Source organism: Micrasema longulum, unplaced genomic scaffold, assembly GCF_059751315.1.
Source record: "Micrasema longulum isolate JH-2025_06_02 unplaced genomic scaffold, ASM5975131v1 h1tg000723l, whole genome shotgun sequence".
In the NCBI taxonomy this organism is placed as follows: domain Eukaryota; kingdom Metazoa; phylum Arthropoda; class Insecta; order Trichoptera; family Brachycentridae; genus Micrasema; species Micrasema longulum.
This window is the reverse complement of record NW_028277919.1, coordinates 44214-65034: the sequence shown is the minus strand read 5'-3', so window position 1 is coordinate 65034 and position 20821 is coordinate 44214. Positions and strand designations below refer to the sequence as shown.

Genomic DNA, 20821 nt, shown 5'->3' with positions numbered 1-20821 from the left:
AATTATTTATCACGAAACAGAATTAAAAAAAAAGCTTATTCCTCGATATTCCTATATTCCTCCATACAAAAAAGTACACCGTATTTTACGTCTCCAACCTAGACACGTTTTTTTAGTACTTAAAAAAGCTTGCAGATTAAAAATATTATTTGAATTATATATATTCTCACTTTGGAAACTAGTATTTCGTACATTATTTCCGAAGGACTATTTTAATTGATAGGAAACCGTTGACATTTTTATCATCTTACACTCGTGTTTTTCCGAGGGAGGGTATATTTTTTGGGGTAAAAAGTAACTTGTGACACTTGGCATTTCTTCGACTATCTTTTTGCAAAAAAAACACGTTGATCGGTTGCTCCGTTACGACGTGAAGGAAACCCACACAAACAGACAAACGCACCGCATTTATAATATTGGTTGCAAATTATGTGGGTATGCATTGGCCAAGTATTGTCACAACTTCTAAATCCTTTTTACCCACAACCACTGTTTACTTCCCACCTCAGTATCCTTTGATCACCCGCCACACTAAGACCTCGTGTCGTACATCGCGCGTTTATTTTGTTGAACGTGTGCCGCGTCATAAACTTTTTTTCCACCAACCACCAGTGCTGAGCTCCAGATCAGGGCCTGCTCTTGTGTTAGCGCCACTCGCAAGTGTCAAGTTAGATCCGACAAGTCCATCAAAAGCGATGATAGGGTTAGTTGCATTCCCTCCTCAACCATCTCATTTGTTGGGGTTGTGACCGATTGACACTGCATACCGCAAATCGAGGATACTCACTTATTTTCATTTAATTTCATTTCAGTCCACTCCGCTCACTAATATCGGAGAAGCCCTGGGGCTTCGTCCCCCGCTATTTCGCGCCCCGCATCGGCGTGGTAATTAGTTTTTCCCACCAATTATGTATGGATGGATTACTGCCATGTGTTTTGACTTTTGGCACATCTTATGCTCTATTTTAATTGATTATTGATACCTATGTTTATGAAATAAATACAGTCGCTAAGTGCAGATTATGTAAAACACATAAATGCCAATGTCGTTTGATATAATTCGTTAATTATAATATTGACACCGGTAAATGAGACTTATCTCATATTATAACGAGACCGTTTGCTAAACCATTTATTTTCTAATTTGCGTACTTATACAATACTTAAGACTAAATGTAAATTAACATTTTTAAATTAGGTTTTACATTATTTTATAGTTAATTTGTTTAGTTTTTTTTTTAGTGGTACTTAAATTTTTTAAATGTTAAACTTGTTATTATAAATATCGCTAGCCCAAAGCAACAGTGAGATATCTCTGAAGAACATATTCTGAGATAATCTGACTTTGAGGTGTGCAAAGGGTCTGACTGAATTTTTTTTTTAAGTGTATTTTTATTTTGGATGTTTGTAGCACTTACTTTGTAGTTCATCGTTATATTTTAAAGGTATAAATAAAATTACTTTGTTTTATGAACCACTTTTTTTATTGTCACAAACGACTAGTTTCGGCAACTCACGTTGCCCTCTTCGGGGTTATATTTCGGTAGTCAGATGGCAGAAGGGACCATCTGTAATTTTCAAAAATGTTCAAGAGAGCTGAAATACGTCTCAATTTCATGACTTTAATCCACAAACTAATATATTTAGGTGTTGTTTTTCAACAATAAATTACTATTCTAAATGACGCTGATTTTTTTTTCTGCGTGTATTTACTGAAATATTATTTAAAACTTTTGAAAACTTAAACATAGACAAAAATACAGATGGTCCCTTCTGCCATCTGACTACTGATTTATTTATTATTTATTAATACTTTTACAATGTTTGGACTCTTTTTTTATACAGAATAATGTTCCCTCACTAGGGTGTCCCGTGCCGAGGGAAACATTTTACAAAAAGTGAAACATGCCTTAAATTAGTTATTTAACAAAGTCAACATAATCATCTCTTAATCTGTCTTCATTGGAGAGACGTAGAACTGAGATGGACTTTATATGCATTTTCAAAATACTTAATGCTTTAAGTGATGTCCCATCTCTGTTGCGATCAATTTCTTTTCATGTTCCCAACCGTGTCACCAGAAGTCAAAATCTGCTATTTATAAAATCTTCTAAGAGCAACTTTGGTTTTTATGCCCCAATGGACATTGGTCCAGAATGTGTAGATTAGTCAATTCATCACACGACTTGGAATTTTTTGGGATAGATCTTCCGGCTTTTCGTAGATCTCTTCGCGACTAAACAGTGTGGGATGAAGTTGGATTGGCATGGTTTAGCTCAAAGTCTTTCATTTTTTTTTTAAATATATTGTATACAATTATTGTTTTGCCCTCGTTTATCTTTGCTAAATAGTTTTATGTTTTTTTTGTTCAGTTTCTTGCATTTATGTTTCTTCATGTAACTGTTGTAATTGGCTTAGGCCGTATATATATATAATAAATAAATAATAATAAAAAATAAAAAAACCTAAATAATCTATTAAACCTAATTATCATTAACATAATGGGCGGTGAAAACTAAAATAATCATAAAAAAACATAACCAATTTATATCGACCTGTAGACCAAATTTCATATACAGTACACAAATTTTACCTATTTGGCTTGATCCACTCATCGATCCGTGCGCAACCCACCTCCACTAAATATACATTACATACGTAAAATAAACAGTGAACAGTGGGTGTCGATAAGAATAGAGGAGGGGGTTATATTGTTATAGGTAAGGTTAGACTTTACAGGGAAAATATTAAAAATAGGGCTTTGACTTAAGTTTAATTGATTATTTATAATATTTAAATTTTGTTTTACGGCTTTTTTTATTTCGAGAATTTCTAAATTATTTCATTGGTGAGTTTTATTATTTAAGTGTTATATTTCTAATCCATCTTCAAAATTTAATTAATATTTATTTGTTTAAATATCGTGGGCATACAAGAGAATTTGACCAAGTGACAAAATCAATAAGGTTCAGGGGAGCCATTTTAGTGTTTTTCTAGAGTTCAATTGCTTCTCAAAGATCAGATTTTTCAAGTAGGTGGTTGGTAATTTTACATTATATGAACGGTACTTTAAACTTTATTGTAAAGTATAAACGTATTGAAAAAACATTATCACTTTTATATAAAAAAAAAATAATTAAAAAACTTAAGTCAATTTTATCTGTAAAATTTTTCATGAAATTTGGCAGATAATCATTATAGTTTCGTTCATTGAGGGAGGTAGTATTTTATTTAATAACTATAAATTATATTTTTGGGATTTTTTATTTCAATGATCCATTTTTTTATATTTATGAAGGTTAAATAAACACAGAAATATAAAACAAATGAAAAAGAACAAATAATTAAGAAGTGTTACGTAATAATCTAAAGAATATTTTTTTAAATAAACTTTTTATATAAAAAACCGTATCTGTCAAATACAAAACGTATACTAACTTATTGGCTACTGACTACTAACTCTAACTAACTCTTCACTGGTGACATCACCTACAAGTAAAATTGACTAACTGTTACTTGGTCAATTCTTTAGATCTTAAATTTACTAATAAAAGTGACTATGTGTGTTGGTCAGTTTTACTTGTCAAAAATCTGTGAGCTTCTATCAAGTGGTCACATATTTTACAAATCAAATTCTTTTTAGAGTGTCGGATCGACTTGGCATTTTTACCAGTCAAGCATTATGCTAATACCATGTCAAAAAGTCAATAATCTCAATTTCGTTATTTTTGCAAATGGCCACTTTTACTTGTATTACCACGATATGTTCTGCAAATTCCGAAAAATTGTTATTGTTGAGACATCTCATGTGTTCTCGTGTTCTAATTTTAAATAAAAGTTAAGCCGCTCACGCCCTCGTGCAAAATTAAAGAAAATCATATGCGTCGTTGTTTTGCGATCATGAATAAACTAAGCGTTTCATGATTGTCTAATTATTTAAGTATTTAATTTATATTATAAATTTATATTTGGGTTAGGTCGAACTCAAGAAGTAAACGTATTCGTTTGAATAAATTGAAGTAATTCTGAGACGTTCAATATAATATTTAAATGATAATTTATATTACGTGGTATCCTGAATTTGGAATTATCATTACCCCCAATGCATAATTACAACACGATTCATTTGAATAATCAACATTCCTTATTCATAATATATTTCATATATTTCATAAATATTTACAAAACGTAATTTTAATATTTATTTAAAAGGGTGATGGTGATTTTATTTACAGGTAAGCTATACAAAATATAATATATATATATATTTGTAGCTACATAGGAGGTACATAATATACTGTAAGTAATATATACTATAAATTGATATTTTTCTGTGCTTCTGTGTGATACAACAACTCTCATCCATGAAATAACTCAAACGATGTAACTTCGTGATATATTATATTATAAAGATATATTATCCATTACTTTAATATATAATTCATAAAAAAAAATATAAAAAAATACCACTATAAATTCAGTCGATATTAGGTATCCAATTGAAATTTCGACTGGCCGCATTGTTCTAGTGATTACTAGTGCTAAAAACGGCCGCCTGGAGTGCTATATGCCCTGCAATATGACGCATGAAAGTAACTATGGTCGTATGTCAAAAGTACCATCTCAAAGAAAAATAGTCATTAAGAAATAATGTTTTAAATACTGTTTTCCAAATCTAGAATCTTATAATTTGTGTAATCTGCAAGTTTAATCTAGGAGAAAAAACCCGCACTGGGGTTAGTACATTCAAAATATAGTATACTTATTTGTATGAAAAAATAAGAAGGAATATTCGGCTAGTTTCTTGGCTCAGTACAGGCGCTGACGCGCTTTATTAAAATTTATGTTTATATTAGGATAAAAATACAAACGGTGGAAATGATTTAAAATAAATGGTAATTATTTATTTGTTTTTCTGTAAATAAAGTTACAATAAAACATTATTATGGTTAGTCAAATGTAATGGTAAGTTGTGCATAATCGCTTCTATACACAGTTCGCCCCTGCTGGACTGGTACCTGAAGCATAAGACTCATCATCTTACCTTCATGTAACAAAAATGATCAAGATACGCTGATATTGGTGTACCAATGCAGTACCCCATGAACCATTATGTGCGGAAAGGGAATGATGATGATGATGATGAATTTTTATATTTCCTTATTTAAAATATATTCAATCAATTAGAGATATGAAAGCACTATAGAGCTTTTCAAGAGCTGTGGTGATGTGGCTCTTGGACAAGGGATAATGCCCTTGAAAAATAGTATATATATTTTATAAATTAATTGCATAAATAAGTATACATATTAATACCAGGGAACCTATAAAAAACTAGTGAATTCGAAGCGTCCTTTGGTTAGTACAGTCTCTATCTAACATGACTCAGCCTGTTCTAAGATGGAGATTTGATGTATTTTATTTTATTTGTGTATCATTAATTTTTACTAGATATGGTGAGCGGTTATAGCGGTGATGGTCCGCTATCATTCGGGTGAATATAAAAATATTTTAGTGAGTGATCGTGGGCCGCCTTGCTGTCGCTCCTTGCAGTGCTGCCTGCGAGTGAGAAACTCTACCGATACCATACCATACACATACAACTTGCATATATCTTGCATATATCTTGGTACGGGCTTACCTACATAGATAGATGGAACAAAAAACTGAAATTGGAAAATATGCATAGTACATTGTACTACTGGGATGGGAGGGAGGGACAATGAATAAATATTTTTTGATGTTTTTGATATTATTATTATTTTTTGCTTTGTAAATGTGTTTTTTTTTTAATGTCATATAAAGATTGATCACGCCACTTGCCTGTTGGCAGATGAACGTTCGTAATTGTCTGGTTTGCGGAATGTGTTATTTGTATGCTTTCCCACCGAACTCTAATATAATTAATGCAATTTCCTACCTTTCACTGGGGTTTTGGTGCCTTATTGTTTGGAACTTGTCTCGCAGCAGTCAGGATCAGATCAGATCCTGGAGTCATAAAGAGGGGCACTTGACGTGGTTTTTTAATTATTATTACACGACACATTGGATTAAATGAATTATTAATCGCAAAAGTAACTGATTCGCGACGCGGTGAGAAGTGAGAATTATCAAAGCACATGCACACTGACAGTTCGGTTATGTTCTTTTGTTCTATACATTTGAATATGTTGGGCCAGAGACAAAGATGTGTTGCCACCCACAGTAAAAATCGCAATATCTTAACCAGGTCCCAGTAGGCAGCAAAAAAATCCAACAAAGTAAATGTGGCGTAACCAAAGATTTTAACGAAAAATTATAGTTAATTTAAACACAGAGATTGTGAAATTTTTGCAAATACATATTTCAATATTCCGCTTTCTTAGACATTCTGGATATTGGCACTCTTAGAAGTAGGTATTTTGCTCTGTTTCAATCCAATCTATGGAATAGTTGGCTGGGGGTGTTGTGCAAAATCCATCGTAATTTTTCTCATCATTTTACAGAAATTGTTACTTAAGAGCATTTTATTTATATAATTTTATTAACATAAACGGCAAACCTACCTTTAACAAAAAATTCTAAAATTAACATATTGGGCTTAATATAAAAAAATTTAAAAAAAACATTTTACCCAAGATTTAAAAAAAAAAAAACCTAAAAATTATATAACACTAGCGGATCCGACAGACGTTGTTCTGCCCGAGCGTTGGAAAAAGACTTTACATTGATAAATAGGTACCTAGGTACTTGTTTGTGATTTTATTCCATAACTAAAAATGGTTGATATTCAAATATTGAATTTAAGTAGGTACCTAGCAGTGGCGTGTCGTCCATACATGCGATACATGCGGCGCATGCCTCTAATACTGGAAAACTGTGTAGGTAGTAGGTACATAACTTGTAAATGAAATATATGTACACTCTAATTATTAGATCTAACATAAGAATATGTTTATGTGTGCCCTATTTCAAGATTTAAAATAATAAAAATAAAAAACATCAAGTATTTTAATCATAGATTATTGACGTAATTATGAAACGTAATCGCCCCTAAAATCGGCAACAACCAATCGCGCATTACGGCTGACCGCAGCCGACTTAAGCTAGGGTTTCCTAGGACAGCGGTGCCCGTATCTTAACGGCCGTAGTGAACGGTGATGCGGTAGGCAGCCGTCGTAGCGGTGACTAGAGAGTGGTTTTATTTTTTAACGGTGATATCAACACCGTTTTTATAGGAAACCATTCTCTAGTCACCGTTACGACGGCTGTCCACCGCATCACTGTTCACTACGACCGTTAAAATACGGGCACCGCTGTCCTAGGAAACCCTAGCTTAACGAACCAATATAAAATATTAGATGCGCATACGCTCAAAATGCTCCTGGGATTTTGAATAGTTAGCGCAAGCGCATTAGAACTGAAACCGCTAATTCCGCCCATGTATTGGAGTGTTTTACACTGTTTTATCAACCTACACTACCAACTGTGCATGCTGTTCGGATTTTGCTTTTGTATGAGGATAAGATTACCTACCAAGTAATAAAAATTCTTTTTAAAATACTTTTCCATTTTTCGGAGTAAAGACTTTTTTGTGGTTTTCTACATTTCTTTATGTTTATAATTAAAACTGTTAACTAAATTGAGTAAAATATTCAGGAAAAAGAATTCTGTGAATATAATTTTCAAAATATTATAATTATGTAACCAAATGAGAATTTCAATCTGTAAAAAAACAATAATTACCTAATTAAATTTTTTATAGTTTATTTACTGTAAAACAGCGTTGTTAGAACTCACAATGTTGACTTCCGGTTTTTATTATGCCCAAACAACGTAATTTAAAATTATTTTTGAGTTCAGTGTTTTTTTTATTCACGTATAATATAGCTTATCGCGATAACTTTTACATTTTTAACTCCAAAATTGCAGTCTGAATTATTATTTTTGTTTTTTATTTTTAGTTATTTGTTTTTTTATATCATAATCCCTAATATGGCCGTTCAGGGAAGCAATGAATGTGGACTGCCTTGAAATTGATTGAGATTGCCTAATTGAATCTTTACTGAAGAGAAGTTTTAGTGGTCTTCCATTTAATTAAAAGGAACGTTATTATTATTATTATTAACAGGATATTTAGTTTTATAGATTATTTTTAATCGGCGTGCGTGGAAAGTACGCCAGGAAATAGTGGTATGGCGTTCTATCCTCTCTGCCTACCCCTTAGTATAAGACTTTGAACTTATCTGAGAAATTCGCAATTTTGTTTCAGGGGTTTTATTTTTGTCAGTTAACATTTTTACTATAGAGATGGGGTTCCACAAAAAAAGTGACCAATAATAATTAAGGTTCCATAGACAAAAAATGGAAACTGCTGTTCTAAAGCATACGATATTATGTTTATCAAATAATCAAGTTGTGGTCCTGTGGCTAGTATCTCGGACTCACAGATCAAAGGTCCGTGATTCGAATCCCACTCTACCCCAACTTGATTCCGATTTTCTAATAGTGAGTTATTTACAACTCGTTAAAAATGGCCCTCAAAATTAATTATTTGGGTAAATCATAAGAACGCAAATATTTCTTCATTTAAAAAAAATAAAAAAGTTAATAATGTAAAAAAAAATGATTTTTTTTTTAGATTTTAATTTGTTTTTTACCTTCTTATGACCGCATACCCAGTTTCAAAAGTCACCGCACGCCACTGGTACCTAGGTACTTGTTTATGGTTGATTTCCAAAACATAAAATAAATATTTTTTTAAAGATAGCATTCTTTTTGAAAACTTCAAACATCGGTCTTCTCACCAACAGAAGGGTGTACTTATATGGGAATGCTATTTTTTTTAATTGAATTTAATATTATTTTAGTATTACCAAAAATCCAGTTAAAAAAATGGATAGAAATTATTAGGAATTTAAGGAAAAAATCTGATTGGGATCCGCAAAAAACAAATGATGTTTGTAAACATTCAAAAACGTACTTTTTTATACACAAAAAAACAACATCTTTCCATTTTTTTGTAAATGCATTCTCCTCGAATGCAACCCTGGTAGACCGATGAAAAAAATATTCATGCTTCTAACTTTTTTTTACGGATTCGATTGAAAATTTTAATATCTACGAACAAGCGTAGCGCAAAGATCTACGTTTCGTTGAAAACCGCACGTAAATCGGTTTAGCCGTTTAGAAGGAGTTCAGTGACATCACACGCACAAAGGAATTATATACATAAAGATATTCAGTAGGAAGTTTAAACAATTTAAGAATAAATGTAAAAAACAAATTAAATAATAAAATATTTTAGTGCATTATTTATGTACATTAATTATTTCATGTGGTTTATGGTATTTCTTTGAAATTATAAGAGGCTTTATGGCAAAGGCGAATCGTCCACATAAGTGATAACTAAACTTCCAAATTACCTTATCAATAATGTTTTCCCTCTCTGTTGAAATAAATTAATATATACATAACTCCCTAGGGAGAAAATCCAGCCAGTCTGGAAGCATTTAAACACGGCATAAAATATCTATAAAGCACGCACAACGCCCAGCTCGTTCTCAATGAACGATGAAACTAGTCGATTACCTCAGCTTATTTCTCCATACAAAATAGTACACTATATTTTACGTCTTTAACCTAGTGACGTTTTTTAATACTAAAACAAACTTGCAGATTACAAATATTATTTATCGATTCTCTATTTGGAAACTACATAGTAATTCGAACATTATTTCTGAACAACTATTTTTCTTCAATATAATACCGTTGCCATATTATGCATCACATAGGACATGTGGCGTTCGAAGTGACCATTTTTGGCATTTTTCATTTTAATAGGAATCGGCCAGTACTCAGTGTTGACATTTCAATCACAATGGAAATATCTACCGAATGTCTTTGTGGTATTTTTTAATAAACTTTTGTACAAGTGTTATATTAAAATAGTAAAAAATATGAAAAAAACACTTAATAATATAATCATATATAAATATAAATAAATGGTTTAGTATATTGTAATATAATATATGGCTATGCAAATAAAATGATTTCAAATAAACAAATACATTATTTATAATAATTCTAGTAATGTTTTCGATTTATTTGATACCTAAATAAATTATTAACGGGCATTTATTTTCAAGGTGATACATAATTGCTAAAAGTGCAAAGGTGTATTTAAATTAAATCATTATAAAGCTGTGAATAAATAATACTATTTTATCGAACTCAAAGTTTGTCGTACGCTAATTAAAATACTCCAATGCCTTCAGCACTAAACCATAAATTATGTCAACCGATTTCAGTGGCTCAATCACAAATAACTATCGACGTACTAATTAGCGACGCGATAACAATTTCTCACCGTGGTTGTTTATCGTATTCGCGATCACAGTGGAAAATCCGTGAACGCTTAATTTAAATTGTCAAAATATTAATGTTTTGCGACGTATAATCCTGCTGCGCAATCACATATTTGAATTTTACCGGTGTTAATATGGAAAATATTAGAAAACTGCTATTTTAAGTTATTTATTCATTATTTATCATGCTTTTTATTGCATTAAGCCGGCGGTTGGCAAGCCAAATGTCAAGAAAAGCGGTCGCCATAGTAATTGTAATTTAATTTTCACTTTTTTGTAGTAGATACTCCTTACTTTTTGCAAATTATTGCATATTGTATTATTTTTTATCGTAAACGCCGATTTTTCGCCAGTGAACTGTATTTATTTACAAAGAAAACAAAAAACAAACCGACACGAGCGTTGACTTATGACTGCGATACCTTAAGCATGTTCATTATTGTTCATTGTGATCGCTCAAATATTTAGCTTGTTTTAAGCACGTTGATCGTTATTTGTGATTGAGCTACAGATCGACACAAATCATCACGCCGTTTCCCCGTAAGGGTAGGCTTCATACAAGTCATGAGTCAAAAGCAGCTCGGGAGAATTTTTCTTTCACTATGACGTCATTATGAATGTATGTCACTTCAGTGCGTTGATATGAGCACCGTGACGTACGCGTCCCCTTGGTACATTTCGATGTACCTACCCAAAACTTAAAGGTAGAGAGTCGGGAGTGTATCTTCGCTCTAGGGAATTGACCTTAAACTATACCGTCATGATGAAGGTATGACGTCCTTAGCTTCCCATCATCGCGGCCCAGGGACCTCAAGCATCTAGGGCATACGCCCCAACCTCTATCTTTCGAGGCGAACATTTTTCGGCTCGATTTCTTTTCTCAGAATCGTAACCTGACAGTAGCCATCGAGTCGAAAACTCCCGTCCAGGATTCTGGTTCTTTATCCGCCCAGACACAGAAATAATGTTTCTATGCATTATAACAAACCAATAAACCTCTTAATAATAATTATATTTGTAATAAGACAGCTTTGTAAGAAGTAACAACGTGCACATTGTGTTTAAGACATGGTATTTCCTTAGTGGAGATATTTCAAGGCAACCGATAATATATTGGATCACATTCCAATTAAATAGACAAAAAATACTTCAACAAATTCTACTGGCATTCTTCGGTACCGAGTAACGACCTACACCTGACTACATATATTTACATTAGATTGTACCTGCCTGTAGAAAAATACCAGCTTAAAAATAATAGGTTGATGCAAAAGTTCCGAAATAAAAAATAGTTGTTGGTCGCGCCACTTGCCCGATGGCAGATGAACGCTCGAAATTAGTCTGGTTCGCGGGATGCGTTATCGTTATTTTCTTTGCCACCGAACCCTACAACAATTAATGCAATTACCTACCTTGTGCGAAAACGAAAGAACGAAAACAAAAACGAAAGCGAAAGTGAAAACAAAAACAAATACGTGAACACAAACAAAAAACTAAAACAGAAACAAAAATTAAAAAGAAAACAAAAATAAACAAAAAACAAAAACATACAAAAAACAAAAACGAAAACAAAAACAAAAACAAAAACAAAAACAAAAACAAAAACAAAAACAAAAACAAAAACAAAAACAAAAACAAAAACAAAAACAAAAACAAAAACAAAAACAAAAACAAAAACAAAAACAAAAACAAAAACAAAAACAAAAACAAAAACAAAAACAAAAACAAAAACAAAAACAAAAACAAAAACAAAAACAAAAACAAAAACAAAAACAAAAACAAAAACAAAAACAAAAACAAAAACAAAAACAAAAACAAAAACAAAAACAAAAACAAAAACAAAAACAAAAACAAAAACAAAAACAAAAACAAAAACAAAAACAAAAACAAAAACAAAAACAAAAACAAAAACAAAAACAAAAACAAAAACAAAAACAAAAACAAAAACAAAAACAAAAACAAAAACAAAAACAAAAATAAAAATAAAAACAAAAACAAACGCGAAAACAAAAAAAAGCAAAAAAAAAAAAGAAAAGAAAAACGAAATAAAAACCAAAGCGAAAGTGAAAACAAAAACTAAAATAAAAACAAATACGTGAATACAAATAAAAAAACAAAAACAAAAACAGAAACAAAAATGAAAAAGAAAACAAAAATAAACAAAAAACAAACAAAAAACAAAAACAACCAAAAAACAAAAACAAAAACGAAAATAAAAACTAAAACAAAAACAAATACATAAACAAAAACAAAAACAGAAATAAAAACAAAAACAAAATGAAAACGAAAACAAAAAGAAACATAAACAAAAACGAAAACAAAAACGAAAGCGAAAGTGAAAACAAAAACTAAAACAAAAAGAAATACGTAAACACAAACAAAAACAAAAAAAAAACAGAAACAAACAAAAACAAAAAAAAAACAGAAACAAACAAAAACAAAAACATACATAAACAAAAACAAACATGAAAACGAAAGCGAAAGCGTAAACAAAAACTAAAACCTTAACAAATACATAAACTAAAACAAACAAAAAACAGAAACAGAAACAAAAAAAATAACAAAAACAAACAAAAAACAAAAATGAAAGCAAAAGCGAAAACGAAAACTTAAACTAAAACAGAAACAGAAACGGTGATTGCCGACTGTTACATGCTAGTTTTATAAAAAATGAATAACATCAATTTATGTTACTATTATCATTATTTTAGGAAGTTCCGTTAGTCCGACGTCATTTAAATAAGTCATCAAAATAGTAATCCCGCAATTCTGCAATTAACACTGCTTATTTCAAGGTTATTAACTACTTGAATTTAATCAAGTCGCAGTGAAAGGATTTTTAGGACTACATTTGACAAACAAACAAATTTGTATCGTGTACATAGCATAATATTCGTATGGCAAGATAAACATTTTTATGAATCTAATAACTTTATTAAAATAGCAACAATGCCATAAACTAATAATTTTATTATTTATTACTAAAAGTGCCGGCTTGTTGCTTATTATTGAATTTGTGCAATAGTTACTTGTTGACTTTCCTTATCGCCTTCCAAGAAAAGGGCCGACAGAAATAACTTTAAGCTTTAAGGCCAGTAACTGGGTTTCTCCAGCAACTCTTGATATAGTTAAAACCTTGAAACTTCTCTTGAACTTGAAATGCAATACGTTTTTAACTAACGGGTTTTTTTCGACGGTAAATATTTGTAAAACCTATGAATATGTTAAACAAAATTAGTTTTAACGTAATTTATTTATTTATTTTGTTCATCAACGCCCAAAAGGCATTTATAAAAAAAATGCACGCTAACATACTAAAGAATAAACACAGAATATACAGAAAAAATATGTGAAATTAGTTGGAAAGGATATCCTAAAAAGTTTTGCAAAGTAAAAAAAAAACAATAATAACAAAGGTATACAAGAAAAAACAGTAAGCATATAAAACAAAAAATGCAAAGATATAAGCTTATGAAATAAATTCTGTAAAGCAAATGTAATGTAATTCATAAATTATTATTAAATCTTTTGAATAAAAAATACCACTTGATAATTGATTATTTATCGTTTTTAATATTTGTTATTATTTTTTTCCGCATCGAGGTGAAACGGTCAGCGCATCTGTCTACCGTGCAAGAAGTCTCGGGTTCGATATCCGACGTTTTTTTCGATAATCTTTGTTATTTTCAAACACAAATAAATATTTATTTCAACAATGTTTTAAGTATGTCAATATATTTGAACACTGGCTGGATTTCCTCCCTAGGGAGTTATCTAGATCTAAATTTGTTGAAACAGAGAGAGAGAGAACATTTATGATAAGGGAATATGGAAATTTAGGCATTTATAGGGCTTACAACCTGTCGTTAGCTGGTTTAAGTGGTCACTTTATACACTGTGTAACATTTCAACATTGGTAAAAGAAGAAGTATAAAAATTGGAAAAATGTTTTCAGGCGTTGCCTAGTAGGTGAATTGGTTCAGCCGGATGAATCTCACCTACATGATAAAGGTTTTAGCTGTTTTACTTCACAAAATTCAACAGATGAAAGAGTTGAGGAAATGTGGATGTTTAAACATAGGCAGAATGGTGAATGTTACACAGTGTGTAAAGTGGCCACTTAAACCAGCCAACGACAGGTCATTAACCCTGTAAATGCCTAGACTTCCATATTCCTTCATTATAAATGTTTTCCTTCTCTGTTACAAAAATAATAAATATTTATTTATACGGCAGTGCCTTTTACCATACAAAAAATAAATAGTGTAGAAATAAACATTTTAAATAATGTACAGTAGGTTAACGAAAATGAATTTTAAAAAGTTTATGGCGGTTTCATACAATAAGCACACAAATCGTGCAAAAAATTTAATCATTATGGGCATTTTTATATAAAAACAAAAAAAAAAAAAAATGATTTTAAAAAAGGACAAGTTGGTTTATCTTTAATCATCAATCTGCATTGATGATTAAAGATGTTACAAATTGAAAAAAAAACAAGGACTAAGGGAGATAAGGTCGTTAACATCACATGGCAGACGACACAACCATGGCGACAGAATAAGAAGATGATTGACAACGCATGTTACACAAGTTTAATCTAGCATGTAAGAAATTTAACATGAACATCTATTTCAGTTAATGAAACAAATACATAAGTTTTTATTTATTTGGAAAAACAATGGAAAATATATATATTTAATGTATGAATCCAAATAAAGTTTTTCAACACTATATCATAATTTTTGTCGACATGAACAGATTTAAAATATGTATGAGTTTATAAAAATATTTTTTTAATATACGAGAGAGTTAAATTAAATAATTATGATTTCGTTCCCAAAGCGTAAGGAGGAATGAAAAGGATAAGAAAAGATTGGGATAAAAGATTAGGAGAAAATAGGAAAAAGGATTGATTTTGTTGAAGATATTACCCTTATAATGCCTGTAAGGAATAGAGACAGGAGAATAACGGGATAGTGATACATATTTAATTAAAGTAGTTCTAATAAAAATATTTTTAAAAAATAAAGTTTTGAATCAAATACATTAAGGGAGGAACAAATTCAATAATATCTAAGCACTCTAAGGGTCCATGATTTTGCCTCGACAGGCGGTAAAACTTGGATGATAAAACCGGGTGATAGGAAGGAATGATGACACATGGAAAAGGCCTTTATCCAGCAGTTAAGAGAACAAAGCTGGAGAAGAAAAAGAAGATATCTTCACTGAAGATAGGTAAAAATTCTTTGGAATGTATCGCATGTATTATTTTTTCTAATAAATAAATTTAAAAGTTTTAATAAATATAAAAATATGTGGAACTGGCAGATGAAGGATGAAAGCCGATTGAACGTTGTTGAAATGCGATCTCTTAGACAAATATGCGCGAGATAAATTTTAATCGGGTTGAGGTCCTGTGGCTAGTGTCTCGGACTCACGGACCAAAGGTCCGTGGTTCAAATCCCACTCTACCCCAACTCGATTCTATTATCTAATAGTGAGTTATTTACAACTCGTTGAAAATGGCCCTCAAAATTAAATGTTTGGGTAAATCATAAGAACGCAAATATTTGTTTTTCAAAAATAAAATGTATGACAGACTTAAGAATGATGAAATCAGGGGAGAGCGTAAATCTGAGTCAAGTATTATTGATAAGATTAAGAAATGAAGAATTGACGACGAAAGTATGGTAAAAGGCGGCCTCCATAGTGCAGTGGTGCAGACGCTTGACTCACGTACGGAAGGTTCCGGGTTCGATTCCCGGTGAGAACACAAAAATTACAATTTTGTTTTTCTCAAGCCTGGGTGTTTTGTGATGTAATTCACCACTGTAATTGGGCCTCCTGGTCTGTTGTGGTGCAAAAAAAAAAAAAACAAGCATATATGGCAAAAATGACCATACCATGGTGGAAATGTGAGACGAGGATGACCAAGGAAGACGTGGAATGATCAGATCAACCAAAATCTTAACTCTGGTCATGTCAAAAGCAGACAGAACCGAAGAGCATGTTTGACAAGATGTATGAATGTGGAAGAAGCTAGGAATATATGCCATGATAGACGTGTGTGACGGTCTATTCTCTCTGCCTACCCCTACGGAGAAATGACGTGATGGTAGTTGTAGTATTACTTGTTTTCTAAACACTTAATATATGAGAGAGAAGAAAACTTAGAAATCTCCATCAAAAACGGAAAAATAGTTATTGATGCCAAAATAAACTTAACATAAAATCCTACCTATCTAAACAATAGCGTTATTCAAAACCGTCTCTGAATCTTGCAAAAGTAACTTTTAATTATATTACTTGACACCGCAAACTTAGCATTCTCCATTGAGTTAGTGAAGAGTAATTAGAAATCTCACAATCCTTTTATTAAAAGTTTTTCGCAAATATCTCAGTAACTCCTTTAATGGGGGTTTCTAAGATTGCTTTTTTTACCCTCATATATTTGGTTACCAACCGGTTTAAAAGCTATGCAAGCTCCCTTATTAAAGTTTAATCAAAATTTATTTATCATAAATACGGTTTACTCCTTAAACATTGCAATCTGTCAACAGCATGTTAGTGCGCTTGCCAAATAGTAATGGAATGGGTGTTACCACTAGTTTTGTTCGTTTTTTTCCCAAATTAAAAAATAAATACCATAAGTAAAATAAAATTAAAAATATTATACGTTATCCGTAAGAAAAAGTTTGCTCTATAAGATTTAGGGTTTTCTTTTGGGTGGTGTTCATTATTTTATTTGATTTCAAGACTTCAAAATGGAATATCAAATAGACGAATGTGAGCATTTTCGACACCTCCTGTCGCGTTTAGTCGAGGAAATAAAAATGCTCACGATATTTGCACAGTGTACGGTGAAGATTCGGTGGATTATAAAATAATTTATCGTTATTTTTTGTTGGGTCTTCTTTTTCTCTTCGTTTGGAAAAAAACAGACGCAACTTGTGCTAACATTTCCTAAACTTTTCACCCTGAAAACGGCTCCCCAAAGATATCTGAAACATCGTAATGAATCCATCCTACACGGAAGCACCCTAAAAAGACAAAATATTCGATCAGCAGTGCGAATCTAAACGCTCTCTAGGGGGTAGGAAAGTGTTCAGAATATTTTTAATTAATTTTTTTTGGAGAAATTTTCAGAGTAGTACAAAACTCAATACACTACATTTGAAGACCTTGTTTTAAATACCTCAAATATCACAAGCTAACTATGTATTTCTTAGGAGAGTGTAACTGAATACCACGATTTTCCTATATATTTTAAGAATTGACAGACATAAATAGACACGCTCTTTAGGGTAAAATATGTTAATAAGTAGATATACAGAAGCGTACCCATAGATAAGTACTATTTGTTTATACCAAGGCTGGTATTCTAAACGAAATTATAGCGCGGTAAAGCGCATTTTTACGTACTAAATACGCATTATAGTGCGCTGTAAACGCGTTCGGAATACCAGCTCAGGGCCGCATTCAACGAGCATGCATATATATTTTTTAAAGGAATAACCCGCTAAGCCTCTATTTTAAGGCTTGTCAGCAGGTGGGATAGAGGGGATATGGAAGGAGGTAATGAAAAGTATACCACAACACCCAGACCAATTGAGAAAAAATCTTTCTTGGATTTTTATCTTGCAACTGGCGGGAATCGAACCCGAGACGCAAGTTTTACAGTTGGCCGTCTAATCAACTGCGCCACGGCACCTGTCACCACCAAACATTGAAGGATACTTATTTTTATTTTAACAATCAGTTTTTGGTGGATCCTAATCAGGTTCTTTCCTTGAATTCCTTATAATTTGACCTATTTATTTCTTTTCATTCGATTTTTAGGAAAGAAAAGACAATTGTTACTCACGTTTATTATATTTTAAAAACGAATTCCCATCAGCGCATAACTGGAACATAAGGAATTCGCAATTGTGCCGCTAGGCGTAGTTTGACGTTTGCAAAAAAGAATATTTATATTTATACATTAACTGCTTTAAGCATTGTTAATCACTCGTGTACTGTATTAAAATAACGGAGAATATTCTTACGTATTTTGGAAAGGTATTAATTGCTGTTTAAGTTTAATTGGTGAATTACTACTTATAATTATTTTAATTTTTTAAAGTAGGTATTCCATATTCTGTTCTCACCAAGCGAAGCGGAGAGATGAAGTTATTTTCACACAAAACCATAGAAAATAAAGCCTTAACTTTATCATTTATATGAAAAAAATATAACTTACCGACCAAAAAAGTCACCGTTCGCTACTGATGATCACTTGATATTGGAATACGGGTACTGGTTATAGGAATTACCCCGCGATATTGCCTGTAATAGGGTATTATCACTCGGATTTTTTAAAGATTCTCCTAGTGTTTATATAAGCCCTTATAATGAATATTTTCATTTATTATTTTCGTTTAGAAAATAAGGTCTTTCGAAAACGATCGTTTCGTAAGTTGGTAATAAATTTTATCACAGAAATTTACGAGTAATGCATTCATTTTAATATTGGTAATGCCACAGGCCACAGACAGAAATATAAGGAGAGTTGTCCATGCATATTATCTTAAACCCCCCCCCTTACCCACTCCACACTCCAGTTCCAGGAACTGACAGATGAAAGTGAAAACGAATTACACCTTACATCTCGAATTTCTTTTATTATTTTATGGTTTTCAACCTCTTCTAAATATTAATTTATTATGATAATGATAAATTGAATTATCAATTTACCATGCAAATTATAAATCACAACTCGTAATGTTTGATAAGTGACAGGACGCATAAATCCATAAATGTAAACAAACGACACATAGAAAAAGGATACTATCTAAAATACTCTATAAAATCTATACATTGATGAAAAAAAATCTGATGACGTCACAAAACATCCAAAGACGTCATACGCGATGACGTCATGAATTGTTTGTTTTGTCACCATTCAAATTACTAGAACTTAATCCTTTATATCTCCCTTATTTTTTAACATATTTTAATAAGAATAGTACCGATCGGCTTGTGATTTTTTAGATTAATTTATTAGCTAATAAAAAAATATAATTGCCCATTCATCTGAAATTTAATAAAATAATGTTTTTTTTGTCCACAGATCTGAGGCAGTATCCTCGTTGTCCAGCACCATGGCAGTCGGTTTGACAAGTAAACTAAAGGAGAAGCTTCGCTCGTATTACTCCTCGTATGTCCTCGCCATCGTATCCATCGGATACATTCTCGGAGAATTGGGACATTACCTCATAGGTTTGTAAACCACTCATTTAACCTTACAGTAATTAACAAATTACAACAGTGATAAAGAATACCTTAATAAAGGGAATATGAAAGTCTAGACATTTATGGGGCTTATGACCTGTCATCGGCTGGTTTAAGTGGCTACTTTACACACTGTAGACAAAATTTTCTGTTTTACACTAAAAACGCGCCAACAAACTATTTTAAACAATCTACAATACCTAGAATATGCGACCAATATAACAATATATTTACCGAGGCTGATATTTTTTGTGACAATGTATGTAAATTTAGGTCAAAAATTATAGAAATTTTGAGAGAAGCAGACATTTAACTTAATTATTATTTGTATATTTTTTCATTTCGTTTCTTTTACATTTATCATATTGAACATAATTTAAATTATTGTATTAAGTGTAAACCATTTTTTTTGGTGTGTGCATGAGTTTCTTACACTAATATACAAAGAAATTGGCAATATTTGTGTACATACTGTTTGTTTACCTAATAAAATAAATAAATAAATAATTCACCATTTTGCCTATGTTTAAACATCCGTATTTCTTCTATTCTTCCATTTGTTGATTTGAGTAAAGTTAAAGAGCTGAAACCTTTATTGGTGTGAAGAGATTCATCTGACTGAATTATTTCACATACTAGGCAACGCCTGAACACAATTTTCCAATTTTCAAACTTCTTCTTGAACCAGTTGGTTTTATTACAATATTTGAGTTTGTCCAAATAATTATAGACAAAAGATTGGATTTCACCCCCTCGGGAGTCATTAAGATCAATAAATTACAACAGGGATGGAGAATACCTTAAATAAGGGAATATGGAAGTCTAGGCATTTACAGGGCTTATGACCTGTCATTGGCTGGTTTAAGTGGCCACTTTACACGCTGTGTAACATTCACCATTTTGCCTATGTTTGAACATCCGTATTTCTTCAATTCTTCCATTTGTTGATTTTAGTGAAGTCAAGAGCTGAAATCTTTATTTTTATGAAGGGATTCATCTGACCGAATTATTTCACATTCTAGGCAACGCCTGAAAACAATTTTCCAATTTTTAAATTGGAAAGAGTAATTATTCGCTCCCGCTAAAGAGAAGTCTTTTAGCTCTTTTGCATAGAACAAAAACGTTCTAAATTGTTTGTTTGCTTTTTAATTTAACAACAAACGTGTAACGGAGAAAACGCGGCCCGTTATATTGCTGTAAAC

The 20821-nt window shown here is 31.5% G+C and overlaps 1 protein-coding gene across 1 annotated transcript in view; it reads left to right on the top strand.

The window, feature by feature from the left end:
• LOC148279455 (uncharacterized) overlaps nucleotides 1-20821 on the top strand; it is a 91355-nt gene that overhangs the window by 44336 nt on the left and 26198 nt on the right. The window contains exon 2 of the mRNA XM_088229915.1: nucleotides 19459-19607. Coding sequence (XP_088086041.1) covers nucleotides 19490-19607 — 118 coding nt within the window. The 5' untranslated portion in view covers nucleotides 19459-19489. The remainder of the gene's footprint in view (nucleotides 1-19458; nucleotides 19608-20821) is intronic.